This window comes from Ips typographus, linkage group LG12 (genome assembly GCF_016097725.1).
Source record: "Ips typographus isolate SLU linkage group LG12, UJ_Ityp_2.0, whole genome shotgun sequence".
Taxonomy (NCBI): domain Eukaryota; kingdom Metazoa; phylum Arthropoda; class Insecta; order Coleoptera; family Curculionidae; genus Ips; species Ips typographus.
The window spans coordinates 8,064,657-8,087,226 of record NC_138433.1 but is presented as its reverse complement, the minus strand read 5'-3'; the positions used below and the strand labels follow the sequence as shown (position 1 = coordinate 8,087,226).

General features: G+C 36.9%; 1 protein-coding gene and 1 pseudogene across 1 annotated transcript; one reads left to right on the top strand and one right to left on the bottom strand.

Moving 5' to 3' along the window:
- Positions 1-1,161: 1,161 nt before the first annotated feature.
- On the bottom strand, positions 1,162-3,248 carry LOC145736324 (uncharacterized). Its single transcript, XM_081990663.1, has 2 exons — positions 2,532-3,248; positions 1,162-2,222 (listed from the first exon to the last, which is right to left on the bottom strand). Exons 1-2 carry the CDS (start codon positions 3,224-3,226, stop codon positions 1,385-1,387), a joined length of 1,533 nt encoding a protein of 510 aa, XP_081846789.1. The 5' UTR covers positions 3,227-3,248; the 3' UTR covers positions 1,162-1,384.
- Positions 3,249-14,336: 11,088 nt separating this feature from the next.
- Positions 14,337-20,058, top strand: LOC145736700 (uncharacterized; annotated as a pseudogene).
- The last annotated feature ends 2,512 nt before the right edge of the window (positions 20,059-22,570 follow it).

The window sequence follows — 22,570 nt, the reverse complement described above, 5'->3', positions numbered from 1 at the left end:
GTAAAGCCCACTTTAAAATTTAGTTTAAGTATTAGTAGGTATTAGTACTCACTGTAAAAATTAAAGGTGATTATAAATGATAAGTTTATGGAGGTTATTACATGACATATAGACTGACAAGTGCCAGTACATAAATAGTAAATATTTCATAAAAAGTTGTAGCTTGTAGCTGCAATCCTTTTTCTTTAAGCCGGAACCCAAAACAAAAATGAAAAAGTTAATAAAATCATGTACCTAAAAAACTAAAAACTATAACTTTTGTGATAATATTCATGTCAATGCCAGGTTAACCATACTGCAGGTGCAAAAAAGGCAAAAAGATTTAATTTTAGTATTAGCCATAAAAAAATTTGGTTTTTAAGTGAATTCAGTTATAACTAATACTAAATTTAAATAATTTTTTTATAAACTACTTTGGTCATAAGCATTGATTCTATTCTTAGTCCTAATATTAATAATATAACTAAAATTTTGCTTTATAAACTAGGCTTAAGTCCCTTCCATTTCATCACATTCAAGACATTGTATAATACATATTAACTCAATGTTGAGCAATGCCGATTACTAAAGTGTACAATGATAATTATTAAACATAAAACAATAATGAAAAATGCATTAGTTTTCATTTGAATGTTAATTTAAATAAAATCAATATACTGACCTTAAACCTTGCTTTTTTATTCACTGTTCTAATGTAAGTAGTAAAACCCATTGCACACAATTTCACTCTTCAACTTGATTGATATGTTGCAATCTTCTTAGTGGGTAATTTGTTCTTGGCTTAGGTCAATTTCTTCATAAAAGTTATATTTTCTCATCCACATGGAAAAGTAGTGAAGTTTCAGCATATACAGGATACAGATCTGTGAAAGAGGCCCAATTTGTTAGTTGAACCACCTTTAAAAAATTGTCAGACTAGACAAATTTTTAGTAATGTATGGAAGTGATGCTTCCGCAGAGATTATTTCGGTTAGGTATGAAATTGCCATTGAAATCTTACCTGGGCTAGCAGGCGTTGTGTGCATTATGACCATTGAAAAATATACATTTACTTCAATTTAGTGTATAATCTTCACCAATTATTAGACTATTGTAATAAAAATACAATTATTTTAGCTGCATGTTAATTTTTCTGACACAACAAAACAATGTGGCGTCTTGCTGAACTAGGGTTCGATTTCTGTGCTAATTGTCACGTGTTTTGTACCTAGGGTTCAACGAACTTGATCGCCAGCTGAGTTGTTTCTGATTAAGGATACACAGGGTTATTAATTCCTTCACAACAGTTTATTGATAACACAACAAATTCCACTTGGAAATAAAAATTATGATTTTTGTACAGGCTACACACATTGTTTTGTACTAACAGAAAAATGCAGAATGTTCATAACTGCTCATCATTGAAAAACGTGTTACTGTCCGCCAACTGCCAAATGTCACACACTTCACCGTCTGTGTGTTTTCTGTCATCGTGGCTGGATACTCCATATACCCCCCCTCCAGTGACGTCGTCACTGTTGTCCTGGAAACGGACGGTTTTCTTGCTAGACAAGATGTTCTGATTGTGGAAGGAATAGTCATGGTCATGACGAACTGCCGCTGCTTGGTCTTCTTGCAAGATGTATGCTGGCTTGACTCGGTCTAGGCTAACCTTGGTCACATGTCCATTCACGCGAATGTCTATGGTTTTGTCATTCCGTGCAATAACTTCGTGTGGTCCGGTATAAGGTGCTGATAGAGGTCTACGCACCATATCTTCACGCAGAAAAATGTGGGTCGCAGTCTTTAGGTCAGGGCTAACAAACGGTTTTTGTTTTGAGTTCCATTTTGTAGGAGCTGGTTGCATAAAACTCAAATTCTCCTTCAAGTTTTGCATGAATAGGCTTAAAGGTGGTGAATTTTGATTTGGTGAAAACATCTCAGATGGTAATCGTAGTCCTTCTCCATACAAAATTTCGGCTGAGGAATATTTGGCGTCATCCCTTAAAGCTGTCCTTAATCCAAGGAGTACTGCAGGGAGTGCTGATAACCAATCCGGTTTGTTGTGAGCTGTGATGGCAGTTTTTAACGTTCTATGGAAACGTTCTATTTTTCCATTGCTTTGTGGGTGGTAAGCTGTAGTCCTAACTCTTCTGATGCCCAACAAAGTATAAAAACTGGTAAACAAAGCACTCTCGAACTGAGTTCCACGGTCAGTTATGATAATCTCTGGTGAACCAAATCTGGAAATCCAATGCATAAAAATTGATCGAACAACTGTCTCAGTTCGAATGTCTGCTACAGGAATAACTTCTGGCCAATGTGAATAACGGTCAATTAAGGTTATGCAGTATCTAAAGCTTTCACATACTGGTAAGGGTCCAACAATGTCAAGGTGTACACATGAAAATCTAGCTTTAGGTGTGGGTACTGTTGACAATTCAGTTTTTGTGTGTTTATGTACTTTTGACCTTTGGCAAGATATACATGTTTTAGCCCACAAATGTACGTCCTTATTCATTGATGGCCAAAAAAACTTTTCTGTCACTAACCTGCGTGTTTCCCGGATGCCTGCATGTGCCAACCCATGGATTGAGTCGAATACTTGTTTCCGAAATCCTTTCGGTACGTAAGGTCGAAATTTTCCAGTGGATGTTTCGCAAGTTAGGCTAAGTTTTAGCGCTGGAAATTTTAGGTTTTCAAATTTCATGTCAAGCTGCTGTTGGTATTGTTTAAGTTCTTCGTCGTCAAGCTGTGCCTTTGCGGTCTCTTCATAGTTTAAAGAAGCTGTATATGAAATTTCTTGGACTCGAGACAGTGCGTCTGCTGCTTCGTTCTCTTCCCCTTTTAAGTACTTAATGGTTGTAGTAAATTGACTGATGAACTCTAACTGTCTAGCACGCCGTGTTTTTTCTCTGGAGTTACTGCTATGTTTTGTCTGAAAAGCATAAATCAATGGTTTATGATCAGTATAGATAGTTACTTCTCTGCCCTCTAAGTAGATTCTAAAGTGTATCACAGCAGCATATATAGCGAGAAGTTCGCGGTCGTATGTGCTGTATTTGACTTCTGAAACGCTGAGTTTCTTTGAGAAAAATCCTAAGGGTCGCTTATCACTCTGCAGTAAGACAGCTCCAATACTGGTTTCTGATGCGTCGCAAATTAACGCTAATTCTGAATTGTCTGGGTAAGCTAAACTTGCGGTTGAAGTCAGACTTTCTTTGCAACTTTGAAAAGCATTTTCCATACTATTAGTCCAATCTATCGGAGTTTTAACGTTCTTTTTTGTCTTGTTGTGGAGAACGTCATGAAGAGGAGCTTGTAGCTCAGCTGCATTAGGAATGTGTCGCCTATAAAAGTTTACGAGTCCTAAGAAACGTCGAAGTTCTTGAATGTTAGTAGGTTTCTTGTATTCTCGTAAGGCAGTGGTTTTCTCTGGAAGTGGTGAAATTCCGGTATTTGTGATTCTGAAACCCAAAAAATCAACTTCCTTTTTACCAAAGTGGCACTTTTGAATGTTAATGTTTATGTGATGAACAGCTAGTTTGTCTAATACGAGTGAAACATGTTCCTGGTGTTGTTCGAAGGTCTCTGAAGCAATCAGAATGTCATCGATGTACACAAAAATGAAGTCCAGTCCCCTTAACACTTGGTCGATGAATCTCTGGAACGTCTGTCCGGCATTTCGTAACCCAAATGGCATCTTTAAAAATTCGTATAGCCCAAATGGAGTTGTTACTGCTGTTTTTGGAATGGATTCACTGGCAACTGGAATCTGATTATAAGCTCGCACGATGTCCAATGTAGTAAAAAAATTAGCTTTATTAAGAATGTACACACAATCTAACATGTTTGGAACAGGATACCTGTCTGGCACAGTTACAGCATTAAGTTTCCGGTAGTCACCACATGGCCTCCATTGTCCATTCTTTTTAGGGGCAAGATGTAAAGGTGATGCCCAAGGTGATTTGGACGGTTGACAGATGCCTTCAGCGACCATCTGTTCAAATTCCTTTTTGGCTGACAAGTATTTTTCAGGTGGTAATCGTCTAAGGCGACTTGTGGTTGGTACAATGGCAGGAAACGTCTCGATTAAATGTTCTGCGGTCACAGTTGGCATGTTAGCTTCTGGGGTGTTGGTTTTCTCTTGATAACGCTGCAGAATTGCTTGCCAAGTAGTGCTGACCTGTGAAGTTACAAAACATGATAAAGAAATAGAGTGGTCATCTTTATTTATTGTGATCTGATTAATCCTGGACCTGATGTGAGTTGTGTTGTCAATTAGCTCGTTGTTGGCCACATCAACTAACAACTGATAATGTCTGAGGAAATCTGCACCCAGGAGTGGTTTTGTCACGTCGCAAATGTAAAAATCCCACTTAAATTCTCGCCTTAATCCTAAATTTAAAAACAATGGCTTTTATCCATAGGTGTGGATGGGTGTGCCGGTTGCTGTGTACAGTGTGAAATTAGTAGGCTTTAAGTTTTGGTAGTTAAACACAAAAGTTTTTGGAATAACAGAAACGTCTGCGCCTGTATCAATAAGAAATGACAAGTTGTTGCGTTTATCATGTATATACAGCCTATTAATAGTTTGGTTGTCAGATGCCGATTTGTTAAAAAAAGTTACAAGGTTCTTCGCACTTACGGGCTTTTTCACCATACTTGTAATGGAATCTGCACATGGGATACTTCTTTTCCTCTCTAGTTTGAGAATGCTGTCTACGCCTAGATGTGGACTCCAGTTTCTCAATTCTTTTTACCAGCTTATCGAAATCCTCCATTGTAATTACCTGGGGGCCTTGTTCTTTGACTGGCGGACGTAAAGCGGCCTCATTAAGGTAGGACGAACTGGTGTGTTCAGCAATAGCGTCGGCAGTTACCCCAAGTTCCATTAAGTTGCCTTTGGTGGCAGTTAGTATGCCCCTCGTGTGGCTAGGCAGTCTCTCCATCCATACATTTTTTAGGAAGGTTTCATCCATTTCAGGTGCTAGGAGTCTCATTTCCCGAAGTAAGGTGGAGGGTTTCCTGTCACCCAATGACATTTTGTTCAGCAGTGTCTTAAAACGTTTGGTATCGCTCAGGCTGTTTTCTTTGAGCAACCTCTCCTTTAACTGTTGATAAGGATCGTCGTTTTCCTGAGGGGTGTTGGTAAGTAAGTCTAAAACAATGTCGCATTGGTCCTCTGCTAATACGCTGACAACCGCGTCAAATTTTGTAATAGATCGGGTGATGTTGGCTGCACGGAATTGCGCTTCAGCCCTACCAAACCATGCTGCTGGCTTGGAGGTCCAAAAGGCGGTGAGTTTTAGGGAAACTCTGTTGACGTCCAGTGGTTGTTGCATTATACGATTTGGCGGCTCAACCATGCTTGTGTTGTCGGAATTATCCTCATTAATCATCATTTTGTGTGTATCTGGTCTCTTATGATATTTAGGACTTGGGAGAGCTTAGGTTTCGGCACCAATTGTGGCGTCTTGCTGAACTAGGGTTCGATTTCTGTGCTAATTGTCACGTGTTTTGTACCTAGGGTTCAACGAACTTGATCGCCAGCTGAGTAGTTTCTGATTAAGGATACACAGGGTTATTAATTCCTTCACAACAGTTTATTGATAACACAACAAATTCCACTTGGAAATAAAAATTATGATTTTTGTACAGGCTACACACATTGTTTTGTACTAACAGAAAAATGCAGAATGTTCATAACTGCTCATCATTGAAAAACGTGTTACTGTCCGCCAACTGCCAAATGTCACACACTTCACCCTCTGTGTGTTTTCTGTCATCGTGGCTGGATACTCCATAACAAAAACAAAAGCCAAGTGACAAGTTGGCATTTGACATTAGAACAGATTTAAGATGGCCTATCTGGAACTTCTTTACTCAATGCGATACGCCGGGTGACGTCACAGTGGATGCTCGTGTGCACAATATGCACTTAATACCCAAGGGATTACAGGCGTTGTCCGTGGTTTGGTATTACTATTTGATAGTCCATCTTCACAGAGTGGAACAAGTATTGGATTTATTGTTTTAAAAGAACATTGCAGCAGCACAAAGATGTTTTCTTTACAAGTATAGTACTTGATAGGCAGATGTTCAGCCTTATGCCGTAAATCCATTGACTTTAATATCAATATTGAAATAATTTCAATGAAAATTTACCACAATTTCAATTTTTGGTCACATAGATATGCACTAAGGACAATTGATTAAAACAACTGTAGTTAATAATTGATTGATAAAATTTCAAGCTTCACTATGGCAACATTGCATTTGTGTTATGACCAGACGGAGCAGTACGGACCTAACCTCACAAATTATGTACATTTTAAACGGCTTTTGATGTTTTTCAGTTTTTTTTTCCAGCAACGGTAAGTACTTAATTCAAAATTAGGATAAAGTACCAAACTTAATTTTTAAATTAATTTTAGATGATGTAATGTATCGATCGTACTGACTGGTACCCAAGGAATGTATTATGATGATGAATCCCAAAATAAACAGAGAAAACACACTGCTTGGTTGGGATTATTATTGAATGTGGTTTCGGGAAGTAAAGCAGACCAAGCAGAGTGAAGTGGTGTTATATTATAACAAAGTGTTTTATTTTCCTAATTAATAGAAGTGAAGAAAGAGAACATTACAGATATGTCTTAGAAAGCCTCAAGACAGCAATATATTCAATTTCTAACTGAGGTAGAAAGTTCTGAGGTTTTAAAGTGAGGAAAAGGTACCCCAGATTTAAAAAGACAATCTTGGGAACATGCTGCAAAGGCTATAAATTCTATTGGAGGTACCCAAAAAACTGGTGAACAATGGAAAAAGGTATATAATTTGTTAAAATACCAATAAAAAAAACTTCTATGTGTATATGTATAAGTTAGTAATGTCTACTGTTAAGTGACTTATGACAAATGTCAAACATCATAAGTCTAGTCAAGATTAAGTTGTTAGACAGGACGTCTACAGGGTCCGGCAACCAAACTTGCTGATTTGAAAGGTGAATAAAACAAAAAAGAAAATAGATATCGTTTTAACTATTTTTTATCAAATTTATACAAAATGGGAAATTAAATATTATTTGGTTTTGAAAATAATATCGGGCAAATGACGCCCGTCATTGTCAATACACTGAGTTAATCGATTTACAAAGTTCTGATATACTTTTTCTAACATAGCGACGGGTATGCCAGCTATTGTTCGACGAATATTTTCCTTTAATTGGGGTATGGTCCTTGGACGATCAGTGTAGACAATGCTTTTCAGATAGCCCCATAAAAAGAAGTCACAGGGGGTTAAATCAGGCGAGCGTGCTGGCCACGTCAGATCGCCTCTTAAGGAGATCAGACGGCCTGGGAAGTTTTCTCGTAAAACACGCATTGCATTCCGCGCTGTGTGTGCTGTAGCTCCATCTTGCTGAAACCATATTCTAATGTCAATTTCTCCCAGAGTAGGCAGAAAAAAGTTCTCTATCATATTGACATATCGCTCAGAATTCACAGTAACCGCACGCTCGTTCTCCTCAAAGAAATAACGACCATTGATCCTTTCTCGCGACAAGGCGCACCACACAGAAACACGTTCACTATGAAGAGGTTTCTCGTGAAGTTCTCTCGGATTCTTATTATTCCAATAGCGCATATTTTGTTTATTCACGCACCCAGACAAATGAAAATGTGCCTCATCACTGAAGAACACAAGTGCATCGGAAGGTAAGTTTTCATTCAACGCTTCACAAGCATTTCGTCGAGCAAGAAAATCTCGTACGAAAAGTTTTTGCACTACAGCCAATTTGTATGGATGAAAATGGAGGTCATCATGCAGAATTCGCCTTACCGAACGATCCGAAAGTCGAACAGCAGCTGCATGCTTATTTGCCGAGCGCCGAGGAGATCGTAAAACTGACTGTCTTACTGCCTCGATGTTCTGTGGTGTTCTTACCGGCCTTGGTAACCCTATTCTTTTTTTCTGAACATTGCCAGTTCTCCTGAAGGTGCTGACCCACGAAATAATCGATTCTCGTCCAGGAACGACACCTCGGGGGGGAATATTGAAGTGTGCCCGAAATGCACGCTGCGCGGCGATGATCGAGTGACCGTTGGAGAAGTAGGCCTCTACGACAAACGCACGTTGCTCCTTCGGCCAATGCATTTTCGCTACTGAAGCTAATATCAAAAAAACTTCCCAACCGACACCTGCTTGTAAGCCTATCCCCACCCATGTCTTACACCCACTCCCTCCATGGCGCCCTGTTCAAATCAGAAAGTTTGGTTGCCGGACCCTGTATTTTATAGGGGGGCGTGAAAGTGAAAGTGAGAATTTTTGTGTTGCGGGTTGCCTAAAACTGGGTGAGAATTTATTCGCCTGGTTTGGACCGGGCGAAACTGAAAATAAATGAGGGAGAATCTGGCGGACATGTGTAAATGGACGATACTTTGATTTTGCTACAGTCCTAACCTAACCTCTAAAATTGTTTCAGTTTGGTGTTTTGTTAATGAGTTTGAGTTGATACCGGCGATATTACGAATTATTTTTAGTTTTTTATTAATTTTAGTTAAGTAAAAGTATGTGTAAAGGTAAATACAATACAATACAATTTATTTCCAATATCACAAAAGGGATGTAGGAAGATTACAAAATCACGTATATAAAAAAGAAAATACTTATCACTTATCACACATGTTATACGTCTTTAAAGCTGTAGCCTAGGAACTCCTCCACTGTATAAATAAATAAAAGGTCTCTCATAGATGATAAAAACCTGCTGTTTGACAACTGACGTAATTTTGGTGGGATCTTATTATATATCACAGCACCAATATAATAGGGGTTCGCTTTAAATAATTCAAGCCTGTGTACCTCATATTGATAGTTATTTCGAAATCGGGTAGCATAGTTATGATTAGTATTTAGAGTTATGAAAGCGGACGCATTCTGCCTTACAAATTTTAAAAGTTCGAATATAAATAAACAAGGAAAAGTCATTATTTTCTCTGAGATAAATGATGGTTTACATGATTCCCTCAATTTTAAATTAAACATTATACGTACGGCACGTTTTTGGTTTAAAAAAACTCTATTGGATGCAGACGATGCACCCCACAGCACTATTCCATATCTCATACGAGATTCAATATTAGCATAGTAGAATGATTTAACTGTTGCCCGACTCGTTATTTGTTTTAGGCGCTGTAAAGCAAAACAGCTTCTCGAACATTGGCTGCAAACAAAATTGACATGTTCTTTCCAATTCAACGACAAGTCTAAATATAAACCCAACAACTTAAAAGATGTAACTTGTTTTATAGTTCTACCACTCAATTTGATAAGATGACTTTTCAGGTAGTTGGCTCCGCAAGGATGAAACTCCATAGTATACTCTTGTTTCCGAGTTATCTTGGTTCCGAGTTAATTTATTGTTACTAAAGTAATTTGATAACAAGCTCAAATTATCATTCAAAGTTCTTCTCAAGATATGCTCATCCTTATTTGAGGATAACAAAGTAATATCATCAGCAAATTCACAATGCGGTGCACTCAAATAATTTGGCATGCCATTAATGTATATAAGAAAGAGTAGTGGGCCTAAGACGCTGCCCTGCGGGACGCCAACTTCAATTGTTAACTGGTCTGATTCAGATTTATTGAATAAAACATATTGTTTTCTATTAGATAGATACGAGTTCAATAATTTATGACAATTTCCTCATATTCCATAAGAAAGACATTTCTGCAAAAGCAAGGTGTGCTCGACACAGTCGAAAGCTTTGGTCAGATCAATAAAAAGGGCCATAACGTTTTTATTTTGATCTAGTTCCCTATAAATTTGGTTATTAACATAGCATATAAATAACCAATATATTTTGTGAATATGTACTTTTTAAATTATTTCCATTACTTTAAAATGGCAGAAAGATCATTTGTCAACGAGGATCAAAAGAAAATGTTAGTGGAGTTTTTGACGCAGCATGAAGAATTAAGATCGGGACTGTTTACTGCCACTTTCAGTAGACAAACAGCCACAATTTATGGCAACAAATTTCTCATAATTTGAACATGGTTCAAGGTGGTGCCGGGAAAGATTGGCAAAAGTGGCGAAAGGTTGTTTGAGCAAAACAGCAAAATAATTACTGATTACTATACTTACGATATTATTTCAATAATTTTTTTTTAAAAACCAAAATTTTAAACAATATTTTAGACTTGGGCTGACCTGGAAAAAAATGCGATTTCTAAACAAAATAGAAATAAAAGAGCCATGATGGCAACTGGTGGTGGACCTCCAAAAATTGAAAACCTTAAAACTGAAATAAATATTTAAAATTTTCTCCCGTAATAGACATTTCATTCCTAATTATTTCAAAAAAAAATCATTGAAATCGGTTAATAACCTAAAATTTTATAGGGGTGTTTCCATTCTAAATGGGTCACACTGTATATACAGGGTAATTCAAATTCGACCCTCACCATTGGGATCTCAGAAACCATAAGAGATACGAGAAAGTTTAAATTGGGGCAAAGTTGCGCAATATAAAGCTCAACCAAATGCTATTTTAAAAATTTTGATTTTCCGAGTACTTCCGAAGATATCCGAAAAAAACTGAAAATTTGATTTTTTGTTTTTATTTATTTCTAACCTTATTTGAAGAGATATCCCAAAACTAAAAGCATCTTTTCATTGCCACTTTTTCCTAGCTATTCGATGATGGATTCAAATTTGCCACACGACGTTTCGTTTTCTGTCAGTCATCATCAACTTTCTTTTTTCTTATGGGCGCCATATTGGATTTTTAGCCCACCAAATAGTACGTTTTATTCTGATTTTAATGATGTATAATAACTTATGATTTGCTTCATAAATAACAAAATAATTCAATAAAAACTATTTTTACTTTAGTTATTGGCTTTGAGTTAATGGACCGTTTTAAAAAATGTCATTATTTGACAGTACTTGTCAAACACGATAATTCGGACGATCATTAGAGCGTCAATCATAGTTAAAAATGTATCTAGAAAAGAAATCCCCGCAGAAAATGTTATTATTATACAAGCATTGCTGAACTATTTAGGTTAATCAGAACAAGAGATTTGTTAGCATTATCTCTAACTTAAAAGGCTTATTTATGTTTCCAAGAGAAAGATCATCATTTTAGGAACTTCATTTTTTGCCAAATTTCAATTTTTTATAATGTTAAGTGCAAGTTTATAGTTATTTATACAGTAAGTGACAAACCATTTTTTATTCATTCATATTTATTCGAGTGAATAAACCGGTTTAAGTCACGTGTCTTATACAGTATTTTATTAAATTTCGACTTTTTATATTAAAAAAAAAACTAAAATTACAGTTCTATTAAATTTGCACCGCGCCCCGTAGATGTAACATTGATGTTTGTTTGTTTACATCTGTAAATAGACGAATGTCATTCAGAGTGATTTAATAGTTATTTATACAGCAAGTGACTTAAACCATTTTTTATTCACGAAAAGAACAACTAGGTCCACAAGCGTAGCGAGTGGCCTAAGCTGTTCGAGTGAATAAACCGGTTTAAGTCACGTGTACACCTTTGTGACTAAGTATGTTCAGGCCAATTGCGTGTGACAAGTACTACCAAGTAATCTTCATAAAACGTCTCATTAACTCAAAGCTAACTAAGGTAAAATCTCTAAAAGCTCTAATGATCGTCCGAATTATAGTGTTTGACAAGTACTGTCAAATAGTGACATTTTATAAAACGGCCCATTAACTCAAAGCCAATAACTAAAGTAAAAATAGTTTTTATTGAATTATTTTGTTATTTATGAAGCAAATCATAAATTATTATACATCAATAAAATCAGAATAAAACGTACTATTTGGTGGGCTAAAAATCCAATATGGCGCCCATAAGAAAAAAGAAAGTTGATGATGGCTGCCAAAAAACGAAACGTCGTGTGGCATATTTGAATCCATCATCGAATAGCTGAGAAAAAGTGGCAATGAAAAGGTGCTTTTAGTAGTGGAATATCTCTTCAAATAAGATTAGAAATAAATAAAAACAAAAAATCAAATTTTCAGTTTTTTTCGGATATCTTCGGAAGTACTCGGAAAATCGAAATTTTTAAAACTGCATTTGGTTGAGCTTTACATTGCGCAACTTTGCCCCAATTTAAACTTTCTCGTATCTCTTATAGTTTCCGAGATCCCAATGGTGAGGGTCGAATTTGAATTACCCTGTATATATATGCCAAGCCAAAATATTTAATCGTGGTAGAATAATCGGTCAAAAAACGGTAGTTTTCAAAAGAAAGTTCAATTCGGAATGCACTAATATTTTAAAGAAAAAACTAAATCAACTAATTTACGTAAAACTTTACGTAAAACGGTAGCTTGACTCTGGACTTTTTCAAACAATGAATGAAGCCATGGATTACTTCAGTGAATCCTGGTCTTCTCCTAGGTTTTCACCCTATCCGCCTCTTGGAAGTGCACCGCACAAGACAATTCCCCGTAGACTTTTAGGAATCGACGTTTCCACTTAGAGGTCCCACCATCTCCCCTCGACCGGCTGCAAAATTCGGTCGTCAACTTCAAATTTCCCTGAACACCGTTTAAAGAAACGTGGTTTCTTAGTGGCAAAAAATGGCACTCACGAAACTGACGTGCGGTACGTTCCAAGTTGAAAACCGAACTGGTGTTTGTGTTATTTTATAAAGTTTCCTAACCATGATGTGGTGACGCTTATCGACCAAAGCAAACATTTAACAATCGATAGATGCGCTACAGCACTAAGAATTGCTACACGATGGGCAGAACACGACTCGCGAGAGTGTCAGTCCAGTCAGTGGTCAGTATGGGTAGAGACTTCAGAGACGAAAGACAAGAGAGTAAAAGATGATTTTAAAGACGAGTAGTCCATTTTCTTTCAGTGGAGTTGTACAAGTACAAAAGGAAGGGAATGACACGCAGTCGTCTCCACAATACTTTATTACGACCTTCAAAAGGTAAGGCCTGCTCTACTAGTTTCGGACATATAAATGGCCATCTTCAGGAGCGAGAGCAGAGAGCGAGAGAGTTGATAATTCTTTGCTGTTAACGAGAAAGTCAGTGTAACCACATCCAAATGTACAGGGTGGGCAAATAAGCGAGGTAAGCGGCTGTACCTTCAAAACTAATGATCGTAGAGAGTTACGGTAAAAAATTCTATACGTTAAGTGGGCAAGGAAAAATGCTGGAAATTATTTTCAAGTTTCCAAGATGGCTGCCAGAGGGCGTTTGCGCCATCTTGAATTACATAAAGTTACGTTTCTTGTGATTTTCCCCAATGAATGTAAAAAAAATGCGCTTTAATTTTAAGTTAAAGTCGAACATTTTTTCTAAAAACAATTTTTCTCTATCTTTCGAAATAAAGTGGTGGGGGTATTTGAATGTTGTTTTAAATAAATGTCTGTAACTTCGAAACGGCTTTAATAGATTTGGATAAATTTGGTATCATTGAAAATAGCATTTCTTGGGCTTTTAGGTTTCTTGTGATAATGAGAGTTGTGACCTACACGGCCGCCGATAGAGGGCGTTATTCGATATTATAACCAAAATAATGGATTTTCTCAAAAAATTTAAATGCGATAATATGACTTTTTTTAGACTAGAAAATAGACAAATGACTAACCAATAAGCCTGCGCAAACCGCATCTTAATATCTTTTTCCTAACTCAAATTATTTTGTCCACGACCAACCAATAATGTACTAATATTCAGCGTGTTGACAAAAGCTAAATGAAGGCCATATAGCGGCAGAGTGATTAATGAAGAGGAATAATGATCATTATTCCCTCTCGACCTAAAGGTGGTTGCACACCAAGCATAAAACATGGGATATGCGGTATTTCTTGCATGTAGACATCCACTTATGTCTTTGCAATTACTGCTAATTCAGAATACCATTTTCTTAACAAATACACCGCAATAACACAGTACAGGAGTTTGCCAAATCATTAGGTAAATTCCATAATTTACATTTGAAATAATTTTGGTGTATGACCGTCCTTAGTTCTGTGGCTTTTTAAGTTGACATTGACGACGTCAGTGCCCTTGTGGTCGTAGGCGGCAACGCTGGGGGTGCGTTCAGAAATAGGGCTGGTGTGCGCACCGTGGCCTTTGTCACATGCCACCATATAGTTATGTAAATAAATTGTTCACGTGATTTTTCAATTTTTTCCCAAATTCTGTCACGACTTGTACACCGACGGCCATTCTAAACGCGATCCTAATCGTATCGAGTTTGACATTTCAGTTGTTATGGCGGATTTCAATTTTAATTTGGTAATTTTAGAAGAAATATTTGCTTTTTTCGCAGTAATTCTTGTTAAAAATGAGTTCGGATAGTGATACGGAACCAGGTTGCACTCCACCAGAAATTATACAGGCTGCCAAAACGACAAGTACAAATTTGCTACCAGAAAAATCGAAATCATTGTACTTGTCAACTTACAAAAGTTTCATGGATTGGAGAAGTACTAAGCAGATTAATTCATTTTCTGAGATAGTTTTATTGGTTTATTTCAATGAACTGTCCACGAAATACAAACCATCTACATTGTGGACCACCTATTCTATGCTAAGGAGTACGCTAGACATCAACCACTCCATAAATATTGAAACTTATGCTAAACTACAAGCCTTACTGAAAAGGAAAAATCACGGATTTCAAGCGAAAAAAGCTGCTATTTTTACTCCAGAAGAAGTCAATAGATTTTTACATAATGCTGACAGACACAAAGTATCTTGCAATAAAGGTAAAAAAAAATATAAAAACCATCTCATTATTATTTATCCTGAAGTGTCTTGATTTAGGTTGCCCTTATAATGGGCATAATGGGTGCTTGCAGAGGACATGAACTTTATTCTATGAAACTTGCAGATGTAAACGATCTTGGTTCATCTTTGCTGGTTACCATACCACAAACGAAAACAGGCGTATCGAGAAAATTTATAATAACCGCCAAATTTTATGAAATGTGCAAAAAATATATTGATTTACGCGGAAGAGTTACCAAGTTAGATAGTTTATTTCTGTCGTATCAAAACGGAAAGTGTGCTGCACAGAAAATTGGAAAAAACAAATTTACGGCCATGGGTAGGAATATCGCATCCTTTTTAGAATTACCTAATCCAGAAAAGTATTCTGGACATTCGTTTCGCCGTTCCTCTGCTACAATGCTTGTTGACGCAGGGGGGGATATAACTGCCCTGAAGAGACATGGCGGATGGAAAAGCTCGACTGTGGCCGAATCCTACATAGACGAATCAATGACTAATAAGGTTAGCACTGCTGAAAAACTCAGTAACTCTATACAAATAACCCAAAAGTTAGTTGAAAATATTCAAAATATTTCTACTGTTTCTACACATAATTTCGATATTAACCCGATACCTACTATAAACTTCAATAATTGCTCCAATGTTAATGTAACAATCAATAATTCTAAGTAATTTTCTGTTTATAAATTAAAATGTATCCCGACAAACCTTTTTTAGTATGTCCTTAATGTAGGTACTAGTTAGAAATTGTTAATTATATATTAGTATAACATAATTTAGGTTAGGACACTAAATCATATTTATTAGGTCAAAATTACATAATGAATATGATTTAGTGACTTTGCTGTTCCACTGTTGTTAATAAAAAATATTTGTATCAACAAGAAAATTTATTTTATTATGTTAAATCAACTAGCATGAGAAAGAAACAGTATCTACATAAAAGAGTATCAACTTCTAATTTGCCTGCACTTGGCATGAGTGGTAATGGACAGTGGTCGTGGACAAAGTATAGTATTATCCTCGTTTTTTATGGCCATTGATCCCACGGGAGATTTGCGTCCCTCGCCTGCGGCTCGTGACGTAAGCATCCCCCTTAGGGATTAATGGCTATCATAAAAAGCTCGTTGAATAATATACTATAAAAAAATACCAAACCGAGAAAGTTCATATATCCTCCCCTTTAAAAATCCATCGGTTGTTTTCGATAAGAAGGCAAGTAGTGTTACGTACGAAATAGAGTTTTCGTCCGTAACTCGTTTGGTTTGTGTTTTTAATGTCCGTGGGGCTAGTTACACTAGTAGACCGATTCCGATCGTTTAATAGCTCCATTTGCACTTTGTGCACATTTTGTGGTTAATGTGGGTGCGTGACCTGATGCCGTACTCACGGCAGTCAGTCATCAGGTGCCGTAGTCACATGATTAGTTTCGATTTTTGTCGGGGAAGCGTCGGTTTGTGGTCGTGTTTCTTTGTGTCAGGTGCCATGTGGCCTATTTAATCACCCCACTTTGTGATATCGGTTCTTTTACCACTACAGCACCCGAACTGCCGACATCTGACCTAGGTTCTGAGCGTTGTGGCACGTGTGTGACTTAAAATTTTTAATCCGCGATTATCTGGCCGAATTACAGTGTTGTGTTTGGCCCTACCGGAGATTCAAGGGCTTTCCGACCGGAGATTCAAGGGCTTTCCGACCAGAGATCTAAAGGCTTTCCGACCGGAGATCTGAGGGTTTTCTGACCAGAGATCTAAGGGTTTTCCCGACCAAAGAACTTTCCTCTCGGGGATTGAATCAACCTAACCGGGACTGCTCCGTCCAGAGTTTTCCGGACCAACCCACGTGTTGGAAAAGCCAACCAGCAGCCACAGAGTTTCAGAGTTGAACCACCGGGTCAACTCCTCACTTTATTTAGTTTTATTTAATTTTTTTTAGTTTATATTAGTTTGCTTTAAACAACTTCAACACTTGTCATCACCTCTGGTCATCTTTTTGGTTGCCGGAACAAGTGTTGAAGCTGTTTGTTCGTTTTCCCTGGTGTTCTGCTGTTTTCTGCCTTAGGTACCTGTCACCAGTCTCTGGACCCCATTTCCTACCAGCGGTGGCCACTACTGACTACTGGGAAGAGGATACTGGAGGTTCCAGGACCCAAACATCGTCTTTAAGAACTGGTAAGGGCAGTTAGAGACAGTTTGGCACTGGGAAAACTCTTCCTGTTTTTTTTTTATTTCAAATTTAACTTTCCTTTTTCATTTTATTTTTAAACTCAATTTCATCAGTTTCATCAATTATTTTTAAGATTCTTTCCTTTTGTTTCAATAATTTGGATTGGCAACGTGAATTTTGTTAATATTTGTAATTACTTTGTAAATTGTAAGTATTGTAGATTTTTTGTAATATACACGTGTACATATACAACTAACGGTTCGTTTGATTTCCTGCAGAATATTCAAGTGTGTTCATTTATAGCTAATTATGAACTCATGCAATTAATCCACGACCTTGAGCAATCTAATTTAAAAATGTTGAAATCTCATTAACGTGAGGTTTCATATTAACAGTAGTAAGTAGGCCATGAAAATAAAAGACAAACTCCTATCTAAAATATTGACAAGTAACGTCAAACTTTTGTCACACGCAGCTCAATAATGTTGATTGCGTATAATTTGAGTAATTTTTAATCAGAATAACTCTCACAAATAATGAAGCCGTTGACATGATTGCGATTTATTTCGAGTGTTCTCAAAATGCAGCTAAGCTGCAAGACAGTACGCGGTACGGGACCCAGATCGCCGTCATTACCGGAGTAGAATGTTTGCGCGCTTGGTACAGCGATTACGCGATACTGGAAGTTTTCGTTGTCCTAAACGTCGCAGGCGTCGCAATGGAACGACCGAAGAAAACATTATCAATGTATTGGCTTACATAGAATTTGATAGACATGTAGGAACTAGAACATTGTCTTTAGACTTGGGAATAGCACGAACAACTGTTAGAAATATTTTGAAAGATTATAGGTATATAATTTTTTCATATTTCAAGTATCTTAGCACATACCCTCAAATACACAATTCAGTTTTATTCTGATTATATTACTTTTACGCATATGTTGTTTTTTACTTTTAGATTACATCCTTACCACATAGTCTTGCACCAAGCGCTAAATGAACAAGATTTCGATAATAGATTAAATTATTGTCAATTTAGGAAAACAGAAATGTTTAAAGGAAATTCTCTGAACCGACGAGGCTACGTTTAATAGTGATGGTAGAGTAAACCTTCATAATATGCATTATTAGTCCGCTGATAACCCGCATTGGTTAAGAAAAGTGCAGCACCAGGGACGCTGGAGCCTAAATGTGTGGTGCGGTTGTTACGTACGAAATAGAGTTTTCGTCCGTTAACTCGTTTGATTTGTGTTTTTAATGTACATGGGCCTAGTTACACTAGTAGACCGATTCCGATCGCTTAAATCCTCCAATTGCACTTTGTGCACATTTTGTTGTAAATGTGGGTGCGTGACCTGATAAGTTATCAGGTGCCGTAGTCACGTGATTGGTTTCGATTTTTGTCGGGGAAGCGTCGGTTTGTGGTCGTGTTTCTTTGTGTCAGGTGCCATGTGCCTATTTAATCACCCCACTTTGTGATATCGGTCTCTTTACCACTACAGCACCCGAACTGCCGACATCTGATCTTTTTTCTGAGCGGTGTGGCGCGTGTGTGATTTTGAATTTTTAATCCGTGATCATCTGGCCGAATTACAGGTAAATTGGTTTTATTGTTAGTTCTTTTGAATTATTTTGTATCGGCCCAATTTTCCAACACAGCATTGTGTTCGGCCCAACCGGATATTCAGAGATTTTTCCAACCGGATATTCAGAGATTTTTCCAACCGGATATTCAGAGATTTTTCCAACCGGATATTCAGAGACTTTTCCAACCGGAATTTCAAGGACTTTCCGACCGGAATTTCAAGGGCTTTCCGACCAACGATCCAAGGGTTTTCCCGACCAAATAACATTTCAATCGGGGATTGAATCAGCCTGACTGGGACTGCTTTGTCCAGAGTTTTCCGGACCAACCCACGTGTTGGAAAAGCCGACCACCGGCCACAGAGTCTCAAAAGGTCAGAATCGAACCACCACAATTCCTCTCTTGATTTAGTTTTATTCAATTTTATTTTATTTTTATTTTTTAGTTATATTAGTTTGCTCTAAACAACTTCAACACTTTTCATCACCTCTGGTCACCTTTTTGGTTGCCGGAACAAGTGTTGAAGCTGTTTGTTCGTTTTCCCTGGTGTTCTGCTGTTTTCTGCCTTAGGTACCTGTCACCAGTCTCTGGACCCCATTTCCTACCTGGAAATCAACGGTGGCCACTACTGACTACTGGGAAGAGGATACTGGAGGTTCCAGGACCCAAACATCGTCTTAAGAACTGGTAAGGGCAGTTAGAGACAGTTTGGCACTGGGAAAACTTTTCCTGTTTTTTTTTTTAAATTTCAAATTTAACTTTTCTTGTTTTTTTTTCCATTTGTTTTAAAATTAACTTCAATTTTGTTTTCTTTTATTTTAATTTAAATTCAACTCTCTTTTTGTTTCTCGGCAACTTTTGTAAATTTTGTAAATTTTTGTAAAGTTGTAAATATTGTAGTTTTGTTTTTTAATTTGTAATATACACGTGTACATATACAACAAGTGGTTCGTTTGATTTCCTGCAGTATATCCAAGTGTGTTCATCTATAGCTAGTTATGAACTCATGCAATTAATCCACGACCTTGAGCTATCTAATTAAAAAAAGTTGAAATCTCATTAACGTGAGGTTTCATCCTAACACGGTATCATTGGGGACAGAATTATTGGACCTCATTTTTTTGATCAAGGATTAACTGGTAACCGCTTCTTAGAGTTTTTGATCAACGACTTGCCAATTTTGTTGGAAGATGTGCCACTCGAAACTAGGAGAACTGTTGTTTGTTCTGCATATAGATGGTTGTCCGGCACTTTATTCAATTAATATCCGAAACCATATTAACGGGACCTTTTGAGAACGCTGGATAGGAAGGGAAAGCCTATTTCCTTGGCCGGTAAGATCTCCCGACTTGACATGTCTTGATTTTTACTTCTGGGGACGCTTAAAAGATATTGTTTTTCAAACTTCACCAACAACACGAATAGATATGGAAAACAGAATTCGAAACTCAATCAACGGAAGAAATCGAGGCTGCGGTTCTGTCGACTCAAGGAAGACTGGAACAATGTATCGAATATGACGGAAGGCAATTTGAACACAAAAGGCAATAATCTTTTCTTTTTTTTTAAGTTTTTTTTACTTTATTTAAAAGGAGAATCGCTTATAAATACGAAAACGTGTGAGGAGTTTGTCTTTTATTTTCGTGGCCTACTTACTACTTGCCCTCTTATCGAAAGCAACCGATGGATTTTTAAATGGGCATATAAAAATTTTCTTGGTTTGGTTTTTTTTTTAATAATTTGAGTTAGGAAAAATATATTAAGATGCGGTTTGCGCAGGCTTATTATTTGTCATTTGTCTATTTTCTAGTCTAAAAAAAGTCATATCATCGCATTTAAATTTTTCGAGAAAATCCAATATTTTGGATCGAATAACGCCCTCTATCGGCGGCCGTGTAGGTCACAACTGTCATTATCACAAGAATCCTAAAAGCCCAAGAAATGCTCTTTTCAATGATACCAAATTTATCCAAATCTATTAAAGCCGTTTCGAAGTTACAGGCATTTATGTAAAACAACATTCAAATACCAACACCACTTTATTTCGAAAGATTGAGAAAAACTGTTTTTACAAAAAATGTTCGACTTTAAGTTAACATTAAAACGCAAATACTTTTTTGTTACATTCATTGGAAAAAATCACAAGAAACGTAACTTTATGTAATACAAGTTGGCGCAAACGCCCTCTGGCAGCCATCTTGGAAACTTGAACATAATTTCCAGCATTTTCCTTTGCCCACTTAACCTATAAAATGTTTTACCGTAACTCTCCACGATCATTAGTTTCGGAGGTACAGACGCTTACCTCGCTTATTTGCTCACCCTGTACATAACTCTGTAAATAACCCTAGACCATAAACATCGTTAAAATTACAAAGCCTACATATATGTATGTGTATATTTACCTATAGGTTGGTAATGCAGGTACCTGTTGCATGCAGTTCATGGATGCTATAGTTAATTTTGATCATAGATGCTACTGTCAAACTGCGAGTTTTTTTCACTAAATCGACTAAGAGTAGATATAGGAATAATATCCTGTCAAAAACTCAGAAAGGCCGGGTACTTTAAGAGGGTGAGGGTTAATTAAATGCGAGGTGGTGGAAAAAGTAGAAACATTTTACAATTTAAATTGTTTTTAAGAGTTGAACATCGACCGTTGTTGGGGTTTTTTTTCACTAAATCGACTAAGGGTAGATATAGGAAAAATATCCTGTCAAAAACTCAGAAAGGCCGGGTACTTTAAGGGAGTGACGGTTAATCAAATGGGAAATGGTAAGAAAAATAAACCAAGTATTTTGTTTAAACATTTTTTAAGGGTTGAACATTGACCGTTGCTGGGGGTTTTTTTCACTAAATCGACTAAGGGTAGATATAGGAATAATATCCTGTCAAAAACTCAGAAAGGTCGGGTACTTTAAGGGAGTGAAGGTTAATTAAATGAGAGGTGGTGGAAAAAGTAGAAACACTTTACAATTTAAATTGTTTCTAAGGGTTGAAAATCGACCGTTGCTGGAGGTTTTTTTCGCTAAATCGACTTAGCAGTTCATTCAGACATTTTCAGTAATTGTAGGTTATGGTTGTTGACTCATTTGCCATATCAATCATTATTGTATTTGTAATACCACTTATAAGGGTATCTAGATCCTTTATTTAATTTTGTTAACTATGACAACACTGCAGACATTTCGTATTTCAAGAAAATTTGACTTCTTTATATCAAAGGAGCGCCGACAATGATTATGGAACGCCGCGTGCCGGTGGCATATTCATATCGAGCGTCAACTATTGCACGACGAGAAAAGCCGAACGCATTGTATCTATCGAGCGTGTTAGATTGCATGCTCTCTGCGATAGTGCACGCTCGTTATGTAAGGACTCCGCGCATTGAATACGATTATTTTACTTTTACGGAAGCAAGTATAAATTATATTGACAAGTAACTTTTCAATATTAAACAGCAGATTTATTACACATATTTAAATACAAACATCTTAGGTATAACAACAGTCATTTAGAAAATTTATTTTCTCCTAGTCCTACATTATTTTCAACACAAGTTTTTAATGAGTGGGGTGCCTTTGATTTTCCCGCTGATAATCCTTTTACTTTTCTTCCAGCTTGAATTTTTCTTCTGCCGTTAATTACTACTTTTCTTCTCGACACAGAAGTTGGCTGTATTGGTATCTTCTTTCCTTTTCTGATAGCAGAATGAACTTTTAATGAAGGTGTCCCACAATTTTGGAAAGAAGTTATTAGGCCAGACATAAGTGTAGAAGGGTTCTTTATGTTTCTGTCGTAATTGCTAATAATTCGCTCTATAGCTGGCGAGAAGCCATCAGGATCATCTTTTAAATTATTTCGTACATCGCTATCCAATTTATTAATAAAAGTGCTCCATTTTGTTTCAATACTGTCTAAATTTGCTTCGGCAATAGTCGAATTTTCATCATTGTTTACTCCCGGAAATTGAATATTCTGCTCACACAAATTATTGTCAACATCGTGATTTTTTTCCCCTACTTGCACGGA

Bases quoted from the DNA above. Each gene is read 5' to 3' on its own strand.
- LOC145736324 (XM_081990663.1), bottom strand. From the start codon at position 3,226: ATGGAAAATGCTTTTCAAAGTTGCAAAGAAAGTCTGACTTCAACCGCA. The intron at 2,223-2,531 runs GTTAGTGACAGA...TTGGATTTCCAG, and splicing joins GGCATCCGGGAAACACGCAG to ATTTGGTTCACCAGAGATTA.